At 35.9% G+C, this 12489-nt stretch overlaps 1 protein-coding gene across 3 annotated transcripts in view; it reads right to left on the bottom strand.

Moving 5' to 3' along the window:
* Window positions 1-12489, bottom strand: part of LOC118200898 (uncharacterized) — a 32035-nt gene extending 19546 nt beyond the window's left edge. The window contains exons 1-3 of one of the 3 annotated variants that reach the window (XM_085819419.1): window positions 12294-12489; window positions 9275-9584; window positions 6430-6899 (exon numbers count right to left, since the gene is read on the bottom strand). In XM_085819419.1, coding sequence (XP_085675545.1) covers window positions 6430-6899; window positions 9275-9572 — 768 coding nt within the window. In that variant the 5' untranslated portion in view covers window positions 9573-9584; window positions 12294-12489. Of the gene's footprint in view, window positions 1-6429; window positions 6900-9274; window positions 9585-11966; window positions 12256-12293 lie in introns of those variants that run through there. The other 2 variants (XM_085819404.1, XM_085819409.1) reach the window with 2 other exon arrangements.

Raw genomic sequence — 12489 nt, forward strand, 5'->3', positions numbered from 1 at the left:
AAAGCATTTTCGTCGTTACAGACTGTTTAAAGCTACGGGACAAAAAGTAATTGCCGACCAAGGCAAACAGTGCGTATGTTTGGGGAAAACCGCCCTGCATGTTCAGATTAAAAACGAGGTCCTAAAAGTTAATTTTTTAGTCGTGAAAAATTTACTCACGTCCGTTATATTGGGGGTCGATTTTTTACGCGCATCCGGCGCAAATCTTAATTTTCAGAATTCTACGTTTCAGGTGCACATGGACCCGGTAGAAGAAGATGAAGTTTCCATGCCGGAATTGTACCTAGAACATTTGAAGCTTGAAGAGAAAAAGAAGATTGAAGGATTGGTAAGGAAATTTAATTCTTTGTTTAACGACAAACCTGGTTTTTGTCAGGTAGTCAATCATTCCATAGACACTGGGAATGCCACTCCAGTCCGGTCAAAACCTTACCGGTACGATAAAGTAAAAGAAGAAATTTTGGAAACTCATATAAAAACTACGTTAAAGAATAAAATAATTGTACCAAGCACGAGCCCTTACGCGTCCGGTGGTCCTTTGTGGAAAAAAGAACGGGCTACCGCCTGAACACCCGGACGCGTATAGGTTTTCAGTTGATTATCGTAAGTTGAACAGTATAACAAAATATCCTACGTATCCCCTACCAATAATTGACGAAATAATTAGAAAAATTCGCTCGACGAAGTATACGACAACCCTAGATTTGACTTCCGGTTACTTTCAAATCGCCGTTAAGCCGGAGGATGTCCAGAAGTCCACATTCATAACAAAATCAGGCGTCTATGCCTTCTTAAGAATGCCCTTTGGATTAAGCGGAGCACCAACTACTTTCCAAAAAGCTATGGACATAGTCTTGAAGCCAGTTTTAGGTAAAAGTACAATTATTTATCTTGACGATATCATAGTTACCAGCGAAACATTAGAGAAGCATTTGAAACATTTGGAAGAAGTTTTTGCCTTACTTAACGAGGCCGGTTTCAAAATAAATGCAAGAAAATGCAAGTTCGCGGCAAAGGAATTACGATACCTCGGGTACAAAATATCTAATAAGGGCATACAGACTGATGATTCAAAAATTAAGTCAATTAAAAGTTATCCTCCCCCAAATACGGCTAAGAAATTGTCTTCATTTTGGGGCTTATGTTCCTACTATAGAATGTTCATAAAGGACTTTGCGAAAATATTTGAGCCTCTTCTAGTGCTAAAAAGAAAGAAAAGTAGATTTTCTTGGACAGCCGAGGAGAACACCGCTTTTGAACAACTAAAGAATGCCGTAATCAATGCCCTAGAAGGCGAACAAGGTCTAGAAATTTCAGCGGATGCATCCGATTATGCAGTTGGAGCGTGCTCTCCCAAAATGGGCAACCTATAGCTTTTTATCCAAAAATCTTGAATGTTACTCAGAGGAACTATTCCGCTACTGAGCGAGAAAAGCTCGCTGTGTTATTAGCAGTTCAGAAGTTTCGTGTCTACTTCGGAAGTTCACCGATAACGGTCTACTCAGATCATGCGGCAGTGGGTCGCTTGATTCGGTGGACTTTAAAATTACAAGAGTTTAATTTAATCATAAAACACACCCCAGGAACGGAAAACGTAGTCTCCGATGCCCTTTCACGCATAAAAATTTGATGAAGAGGGAAACACAATCAAGTGTGCTATGCTCACCTCAAGAGTTATTGAGTCCCGTTTAACCATAGTCGAAGAATTGAAAAAGGACCCGGAATTTAAAGATATTTACGCATACCTGGAAGACCCTGAAAACTTTGAACATATAGATTTAACGGCTATTCGCAATAGGGCACAGCATTACGAAATAATCGACAAATTGTTATTTTATACAAAGATAGCAAATGAAAATCAGGAAAACCGACCAGTAATACCAGCGAGTCTACGTTTAAGTATCTTAGAGGAGTAGCACGATCTACCATCTGCTGGACATTTCGGAATACGAAAAACGCTAAAGAGGGTTTCGGAATACGAAAAACGCAAAGCGGTTTATTTTCCGCAGTTACAGAAAGTTGTTACGGCGTATGTTAAGTCGTGCCATATGTGCCAATTAATAAACGATGTTAATTAAAGCCCGGCCGAGTATTTAAGAAACATAAAGACCACTTTTCCAAATGAAATAGTTGATATAGATTTGCTCGGACCCTATCCTAGGACAAAAATAAATAAAAAGACAGATATCTTTTAACAATCGTTGATCATTTTTCAAAATGGGTAAAAATAGTCCCTCTTAAAAGAGCTTCAGCTAAAATGGTCGCAGATTCGTTCTTAAATAAATATATTTTAAAATACGGGGCACCACTAAAAGTAATATCAGATAACGGAAAACAGTTTGTTAGCAGTATATTTAAAAATTTGTGCACAGGGCATACGCCATCTAAAAATGGCACCATATAGACCGCAGTCGAATATAGTGGAACGCGTAAATAAGAATATTGTAAAAATTATCAGGGGATATCAGGAGCTGTGTCAAAGAGTTAGGTTTTGCCTTGAGAACCGCAAAACACGATACTACGCAGAAGACCCCCGCGGAGTTATTTTTAGGAAGAAAAATCATAACGCCTTTGTATAAGCTGTTCTTTGTACAACAGAGACAAGAAGAATTCAAGTTAAAAGGCATTCAGAAAATTATCGACGAAGCAATTAAAAGCTCTGATATAGCAAGACAAAAACAAAAAGTCTATTATGATAGAAATAGAAGGGAATTGAATATAAAGTGGGACAAAAAGTTCTTAAGTTGAAATATTCGTTATCATCTGCACCAGAAAACAGAAGTGCGAAGTTTGAGCCCAGGTTTGAAGGGCCGTACATGGTGGAAAGAATAAGAAAAGCCACGTTTTATTTAAAGGCCGAAAATGGCCAACAACTGGTTGCAAATATCGATCAATTAAAACCTTATTACAGCCTCATTGACTTTAAAATATTGCAGGATTTATTACAGGATCCTGGAAGTGAGGAGAGAAGCCCGCCAGCTCAAGAGCACAGCTGGAGTCTCCCAACACAAAAAAGAAAGCAGAGCCAGCAAACTTCGACCAGGGAAATCCATTCCAGTAATGCTACAAGCGCACAAAAAAGGAAGAAGTTAGCACCGACAGAGCAACGAGTCAGAGCCAAGGATGCTGGAAAACTCAAGTACCATCGACCAGAAGAGGAAGGCCTGCTGACAAGGTTCCAGTAAAATAGAAAATTCAATGACGAATGGAAACTAAACGTAAACCACAGTTTCCACCAGCAACAACTATAAAGGAGGCCCAAGGAGGACAAGGATGGAGACCGAAAAGCCAGAAAAGATTTGTAGACACAACCGTGCCGGACCAACAAGTTAGAAGGACCAAGAGAAGATTCAAAGACCCTGAAGGACGGATATCCCCACCAGAGCAAAAAAAGGAAATTGGCATTCCAGAATCCGCAACCCGCCCGCAAGAGTCCCAGATTCCTAGACAAGGGGAAAAAAAGGAAAAGATAGGAAGTAAACGGAGCGGAACATCAAACCTCAAGAAGAAGATTGGAGGTCATCAGGTTCCCTACGTTCGAACAATTCTGTAACATCAGAATGCAGGAATACAGAAAAAGATAAGTGAAAATTTCTTTGCTTATTTTTCTTTGAAGTTCAAATTATATCATCTTGTTCTAAGTTGCTAAAGATGTTTAAAAAAGTTAAATCGCAGATAGCGAAAGATTGGTTGTAAATGTTCGTAATCAAAGATTTTTATGTTAGCAATTTGGCAAGAAGCTACTAGCGTTAAATACTTTTTGTTAAGAACTCGCAAGTTGCGAGAAGTAAATTGTGAATAAGTTCAGTCGGAAGACTTTTAGAATACTAAAATCTGTTAACGTAAAGTTAAGATTTCGTGTAAATATTGGTAAATTGTAACTAAGCAACTATGACTGTTGATGTAAAGTGAATTCAAAAGTGATGTGTAAATATTTACATGTTCATGTAGAAATGTTTACTTTTGTGTTGAAATATCGTAAAGTTAAAATGGCACAGAAAATAAATTTTGGCCTGTGTGTATTGGAATTGTGGAAGAATTGAATGTTAATATATATTATATGTGTGTTTAATGTTAGGCTCTCCAGTTAACACGTTTAAAAGTAAAATATAAGCTTTCGCTTACTACATTAGGAAAGATTTTTCGTGTAGGGAGTCTTATAAGATCTGGTGTGTCAAATTTAACAAAGTTAGGTGTTGTGTAGCGGTAGTTTTTTTTTTCGCGGCAACACAACAAAGAAGATCCTAAGTACATTTCAGTACATTTGCTGGAGAGCATGGGTGAAATAAAACTGTAGAATGAATGAAAGTGCATGAGGGCCAAATGAGGAAATAAAAGCGTAAATTTAGGATTTAAAGAAAAGCTTTGTAAAATTCCTTACTAATGACATTTCCTTCCAGATATGGAAGGATCAAAACCTGACATAGTTATAGCAGAATAAAGTGTCCATTCATGAAGATGTATGTCAAGATATATGTCCAGAGCGGATGAATTGTAAAATTTTATTTTTCCTAGCTTTAGTCTAGCTTTTAGAATTGTTGTAAAGTTGGCCCTAAAAACGAAACTTTAAAGTCATTTAGTTAATTTAAAAGTTTGAATAGTGTAGTTAACGTAAGTTTTTCAGACTTTAAAGTCTTAAATAAGGTCGTTTTGAGACCTTATTTTTCTAGTATTTAAAATCTGGTCGGAAGCTATGTAAAGATTATGTTAATTTTATTAACAGTTAAATTTTAAGTTCCTTTCCTGTCAAATTCTTAACTTCAACTTACTACTTCCGGCCAGAACGTAGTTTTGGAATCTTGCTGAATATTTAATGAGGAGGAGCGGTATTTAAACCACGAAGTTATGAGTCAGAGAGAATCAGAGTTTCTGATTTACGCACGTCTGCCTTTTTGGCCACTCTCTCTCTCAAAGCTGTTATTACGCTCGGCCGTACTCAGGCCCTTGCTAAGCTTCGTAGTCAAATAAGTTAAGGGGCCAACTCGATTTGAACCTTGATAGCTTCGGCTATGCTTCTTTAGTTAGTTTTAGTTTAATTCTTAGTCTTTTTAGTTCAAGCCCAAGTGCGGGCTTTGTTTGTACACTCCCAGGCGGAGTTTTGTTAAATCTTATTGGAATAATAAAGGGTTAGTTACCCTTCTATCTTGTTGTTTCTTGTCTCCGAACTCAAGCGATTATTCGCTTATCAGTTCTTAGATTCTTCACTTCCAACATTAACTTGGAATTCCGAAGTGAGGAACTCTACACATGTATGACAAATGCTACATAAACCTCTTTTGTCATTATCAGCCGAATGCTAATGAAAAAATTAATTTTTCTAACAACTTATCAACAAATAATAAACTAAGATTTACAGCTTAGAAAAGCTAAAAAAACATAAAGTTCACTAGCTTTTGCTGCGCATGTGGCTCAACACAGAACAATTTGTGTAACTCTGTATGAAAACTTTTCAGCAGCAGACAAACTGACATTGTGACCCCAGATGAAACGTAGGAATATTTAAGTGACTGGAAAAAAGTCTATTTATTATCAAAAACGAAGAGAAAAGTGTCGACAAACCTAATTCCACCAATGCAAAGAAAGTTTCAGTAAGGATTTTATGCAAGTCGCAGTATTCTTTTATAATAAAAATTAAAAATAATAAAATTGGTAGAAAATATTAAAATCAACTAAACGTACTATCAATAGAAAGTTTTATGTCAGAATTTTACAGAAAAAATTCTTTTTTTTATCCCAGTGACTTTCAAAGAGTGAAACTTCATTCAGACAAAGCGACGAGTCATACTTCAGAGTACCGCTGCATTCCTTGAAAGAGCGAAAAATGATACAGATATTGCATATATACCTTTCCAACGTATTCCCAAGAAGTGACCTGATGTTTCACCTATGGACACTCTGAACTCTTTCTAAGCACAAAGCCACTACAACCAATGGACTTGGAAAGTAGTGGAAGATGAATGGAAATCAATACCTCTGTAAAATTTTTGAAAAGCTCTTCTATGAGGAAAATGACGTTGCAGATTTATAGTTCAAAAAAAGGTTATCAAACTCAACTTTTAAAATAAACTCTTTACATTTTAATTAAATAGCCCCGAAATTTTTCTAAAATTGTGTAAACACCCTCTTGTAATATTTTACAAAATTGTGCAAGCACCTTGAAAGATAGAATAAATTTAATGAAACTGCAATCAGAGAAATATGCTTTTTATCAGGCATATTTCAGAGAAATATGCTTGCTTTTTTATGTAAATTACTGCGTTAAACCTCCTCGCTTATTTGCTATTATAGTCTACATTTAACATATTAATTAAAGGTGATTTTAGGGCATAATTACAAGACAAAACCGTCTTGTAATTATGCCCTAAAATCATAAGCCAAGCTCTTTGTATCAAGCCAATAATCAAGGCCTGCATAAAGTTTATTACCTACCTGGAAGAAATCTGATGAAGATATCAATGTTGACGTTAGCGTCGGGGCGTTTCCAAACAAATTGTCTGTCTTATTCAGTTGTTGCAAGAATAGGTGATCCTCTGGGTATAGACATTTCACAAGCACTAAAATGTCCTCTAGCGAGTTGGCCCCGTCTTTCAAATGTGAGAAGCGCTTTTTGATCTCGTCGCAGCATGGAGAATTCCTCAGTACTTTCTCCAAGTCTTCTAGCAGGGTCTCATTCTTCAGTTCGGCAAGGATGGCAATCACCTCTTGTTCGTGAAGAACGATCTCTCTAAATGCTTCGCTTAAAGCTTTTGTGTAGAAGGCGTCTGTCTCCAATACTTTGGAAGCTCGATCTGTAAGTTCTTTTGTAAGGTACGCTTCAGCGATATTAGCACCCAATGTTGTGGCCGATCCAGCTACTGTTCCGAATAAACCGCCAGCAGACAGAGCTAAAGATAAACCTCCTATCGAAAAACAAAAGAATAAAGTCAATCATTAGAATAGAAGAAAAACAGCAGTGAATCAACTTTTTCCCCTTTGTTGGCTCCGTCAGAACATCGACGCTCTACATTTGCGAAAGATGGACTGAGCTGTGAAATTAGAAACCAACTCCATCCATCTCTGTAATCATAACTAGAGGGATATCACCAGTGTCTTAGGATTTTAATCTCATGGCAATTGCCTATCGCTGAGGATCAATGAAATCACATTGCAGAAAGCGTAAACAGGGAAATGAGTTTTAATGAATTTAACGAATGAAAATAAAGGAATAAGGAATTTTAAATTAGTTTTAGAAACCATAAAATGGTATTTTTAAAGAGTTACTAACTTCCAAGCTCCGTTAAGCTAGTCTTAGGCATACAATTCTTTCAGGCAGGCTTCAGTGTTTGTTGCCTTGATTTTATGAGAGAAAAATAAAATTATGAGGAACTACAGGTTGATATTGAGGCCTCCAAAAATCTGAGGTACTATTAAAAAGTTCATTTTTATAGTAATAGATGGAAAATGTAATACTTGTCTTCTCCAGCGGCTTTGATCATAAAGTGGATTTGGATATTTCACTTGTAAAACCTGTAAGGTAAATGTTGCAGATAATTTTATTTTTGCCTAAATCAAATCTTTTAATTAATAAAATGCAGTCTTCTATGCTAATATAGAATTAAATATAGTCTTTTTTTCAAAGCACAGCTCGATTTCTCAAAGTAAACACTTGTTTAGGACATCAAGAAAAGGGGCTACCAGAAAACAATGCTTAGTAGCTCAAAGAAAGGAGGCATCACAAAAATTTCCCGGTTTTGTCATGGGATGTGCATTGTAGCTCAACTAAGACCAAGAAAGAAGGCAGGGGAACATCGAAACGTATGTTGGGGAGCCAGAAATCTTTTAAAGGCTTAAGGCCACTAATTCTTAATCCGGAACTCAATTTAAGGGACCTTAATTTTTGTTTATAGATTCTTCTATAAGAAGTATTAGAGTTCGCTCTGTAGGCCGCTTAATGTCCACGAATGCAGCGGAAAATGGTCTAAAATCTTTCATGTCCAGGGGCGTCTCTGCATGAACACAGATACTTCGTACACATACGTTTAGATATACAAATGCACTTGTTGTCATTCGCTAGTGACGGGGATAGTTTGAGATTAATTCTGCAGATGTGAAAACACATATTGCTTTGAGTTTGAGATTAGGTTTTTTCGCTGTTTATAAAACTGTTTAAAAATGCTATTTTTGATCTTATTTCCTAAAGGAAGAACAAATGATGTGCATTACTTATCCCTTAATTCCTTACATTAGTAATTAATTACTAGCTAAAACAAAATTTTTATTGCTCTTATCTTCGCCGAGAGAACGTTAATGTTCATCTAATGAAGTACGTGGACGCCAAATCAAAAGTTTTTTACCTACACTGACATGAAGTTTCACGCTAATGTTAAGCTGTGCTTAACAATTCTCTCCAACTTGATGTTTATGAAGGTGATCATTATAATACAAGCTTACTTTGGGCTTTTATTTTAATAGAGCAATATAACTTAGATAATAAGAAACTGGTAAGTGAATAAAAAGACTAATTTTAATTAGATCTGACCAAAATATCTATTATGGTCATCACTGGCTAAGCAAATGCTTTCAGAAAACATATTTACCTTCTGGAAGGAAAGTAAAAAGCCTGCGAAAATCAATAATGTCTGAAACGATGAAGGACCTTTGAAGAATATGAAAGCACAGAGCCTGGAAAGTTGTAAAAATGACAATCGGAGGAAGGCAAGAAATTATTGAAATGCTATCTAAGAAAACATTTTAGCGGAAGGCTATATTTTCTTTCAACATTTAAGCAGCATCAGTCGCTAGAAGGAATACATCCTTCTAGCGGCTAGGACATCTTCTAGCGTCTTCTAATATATTCTAGCGGTTAAATACATCCTTCTAATGGATGCAGTTGTTGTTCCTAATTCCCCTGATCTGAGCCTCAAGAAGACTTGCCTCTTGACCACGGATTTTACCGTAGCCAAGACGGAAATTATGTCGTCTAATGTTGGCTTAAGCTTTGGAAAACTTACAAGTGACACTGCAAGTTTACCTAGTTCCATCTTAATTATAACAAAGGGCAAAAGGATCCAAACGACTAGTATTCCTCTGCCCCAAACTTGTCGACAGAAATTTTGAGCATTCAACAGGATTGTTCCATTGTTCTATGAAGTTAATATATACTGTACTTTAACTTAATCGATTCATTATAAACACTCAGAATAGGGACAATAATTGTGCATAAATAGCAAAAAAGGATTACATGAACATCTTAAGTAAGTAAAAGTAAAAATACAATCAATAGAATTTCACTTACCACTGAAAGGTGACAGAATCAGGCCACCAATGGCTGCAGTTCCTCCTGCTATGCTGGAGGTAGTTCCAGTGAGACTGGCAATGTTTACGTTGTAGTGGTGCCTGTCGATCTCTTCCGCCACTGATTGTAAAGTGAGGAGAACTTCTTGACGACTGTTGCACCACATATCAGACAAAGTCACGAATGTGGTTTTCGCTTGGTTGCAACCAATCAGTGCCGTCTGTAGACGGGAATTGAATTCCTGTATCTGAGACTTAAGATCATCTCTCGTCTTCTGCTTGCTTCTACCGACTCCCATCTTGATTTTCACCTTCAGGCAGAATAATAAAGAGAAAATGTTATACGAGTTAAGTAAATTCCGATTTCTAGCTTATTGTGATTGGATTGGTTAGTAAAGACTTAGTTCATAAAATTAAATCTTTACTGTTGAATAAAATTAAAATTCATTTCCAACAGCATTTCAGTTTTAAAAGTTCTAGCATTTATTTCTGCATTTCTTTTTTGAACGTAAAAGGGTACAAACAGAAAAGGATGATAAATACAAAGAATCCTCTAGCGGCGACCACCTCTCTTAGATGATAATTTCTTTAAGGGATCAGAATTTCTAAGAACATAAATAAACATTCGTATTAAATATCACCTCCATAAGAAGACCACTTTTACTGAAGACGAAAATGATATGGATACATGGATGGTCGTCTTAGAAAGAGTCTTTGTGTTGAGAAAGTGTGTCACCACAGGAACAAAATTAAAATAAAATTGCAGAAAGGTTTGTTATTCATACGTTATTACAAAATTTCCTCATAATCCTTATACAGTAGAAACTTGGTTCCCGATCACCTTGGATCACGAATACATTTTCCAAACAAAAAATGTCTTGGATGATGAATGATATCTCGGGATACGAATAAGTAAGCTGGAAGTAAATGATACTACAAAAGGCAGTTAATGCAGTGAAGGAAATGTCTTAAGAAAAAGAAAAGGAAAGAGAAGATGTTCCTGGTTACTTGATCCGCAAAATTTGTGTAAAATGGAGTGAGGTGCAAAAGTTTTTAGAACATTATCACCTCGACAGAACAGTAGAAAGCCATGGCATGAATATTTGCGATGGTAATGCCATGTCTTGATTTAGGAACATTTTAAGAACGACAGTGGACAAACAAAACAGAACAAACAAATTACAGGAGACAAAGGCCCAGCGACTCTTAAGCAGAGGCTGGCGATGTTAACAAAAACCTAGAAGAAAACGGACCCCAGAAATACAGTACCTATTTGATATGTTTACGGAATACGATTTTCCTTTCAAATTTTGCACCTTTGGTTTCTTCCCGTTTTTTATTCACGCCGTCAAGTTTCCTTCGTATAGATACGGTAAAATTTAAGTTTTTAAATTTTTTATTCGTTTAGAATTGTATTAAGTATCGTGTATATGTTATTATTGTGCAATGCGTTAGATTTAACCAGTTCCATTTGTTTTGCATTTATAAACTTGTATACAATGTAGTCTTTTTTTTTTTGGCAATCATTTGGGATCCGCCAACGAATTAATTCATTGTACATTAATTCTTATGGGAAAAATTGTTTCGATTTACAAATACTTCTGATGACGAACTATCTTCAAGAACAAATTAACTTCGTGAAGTAAGACTTTAGTATATTTCATTTAAAATGCAGATGATAGTATACTAAAAATCAGAAATAGAAATTTTGCAATAGGCCTTATTCAGCGGTGTTAAACATGTATTTTATTTATATTACTCGTGGTATAAAGCATCACTTCTTATAAAATATTGTTAAGAAATGCAAATAAAACAATTTTGTACATTATTCATTTTGCTTCGCTGATGAACAATGCACTTTTATAATATAGAAGATAAATAAAAGAGCTTATGCTTCATCGATTGGCACTAACGTTTGCAATGGATAATTTTTTCCCCCAGTGAACAGTCAATTTTGTTTTGCGTACAGTTTTGTTACAGAGTCCATTAATCTATACTAAGGCCAGATGTGGTGGTCTCTTTATTATGGAGGAACCTAATAGGTGGGCCACTATTGCCTCCTATGAAGGGGCGGACAGTTACAACCATGCCTTCTCCGGGATTCGAACCCACGTGATTCGGTAAACTCCCCTAAACACTATACTGTTTGGGCGGCTCTGCGATGGATAGATAATCTTACAGCTCTTTCAGATGTTAAAAAATAACTAACAAAATTTTATACATAAGTGGTTTAGAAGGCATATAGTTTATAGTCATCGGATAATATTACGTTGCATTAGCTTAGCTAGTGAATATACTACATGGCATCGTTTAATATATTTGTGAAGGACGCACGTAATAATTTCACCGTCAGATTAGTTAGTCAAGGTTAAATCATTACGGCAATATGGTTAAACAAAAATTTACCCGTATAAATTCCGGATAACAGAGTGTGGAGAAATGTTCCTGACTTCGCATCTAATAGAAGGCATTATATGCACCCAATATATCTGTATTTGGTATAAATGTTAAGATCAGAGGAACATAAAATTAAATGAATTTTGTTATTCGCTATACAAGTAAAGCATGTAAGCAATTTTAACAAGACTAAATAAACAGCACAACATGCAGTTTCTGCAAATAAAATTAAAACGGTTGTCATACAAGAAATTTCTTAAAAACAATCCGTTCTTTCAAAATATAAGTTTACTTACGCTAAACCTTCTTAAAGTAGCTTTTCGCAGTTTTATTGTTATCATTTTGTACGATATTGCACATCTGGAATGGAATAACAAAACAATACCAGGGACATTGTATTCACTATCATTCACTTATTTGCGAAGAATCGGCTAAAAAACATCATAAAAGTCGTATAAACATATACAGATGCAGTTTTCACAGGAAGAATCATTTTTTGTTTGTAAGTTATATTTTGAAAACTTCCGTATAGATTAACTCAAACTCCATTCTGAAAGTAGCGTAAAACTTTTTCCTGACGCAGCAACCGTTTAAAATCATATAAAACGGATTTTTACACATACCTGGTCACAAACTGGCAGTGTTTCACTGTACTGTTGACATCATGCGATAAATTCGAAATAACACAATGGATGTACATCGCCTTGTCGAAGAGAGAGCAGTGACGCACAGATGTTGCTGCGGTTCTGTTCGCTTGCGGTTCGCAACTTTCTCCAGCTTGATCTTTACAATTTTTTTATGAAGTTCTTCGCTATTCTA

This window comes from Stegodyphus dumicola, chromosome 1 (genome assembly GCF_044657685.1).
Source record: "Stegodyphus dumicola isolate Sdum_Otavi_A_Nest chromosome 1, ASM4465768v1".
Classification (NCBI taxonomy): Eukaryota; Metazoa; Arthropoda; class Arachnida; order Araneae; family Eresidae; genus Stegodyphus; species Stegodyphus dumicola.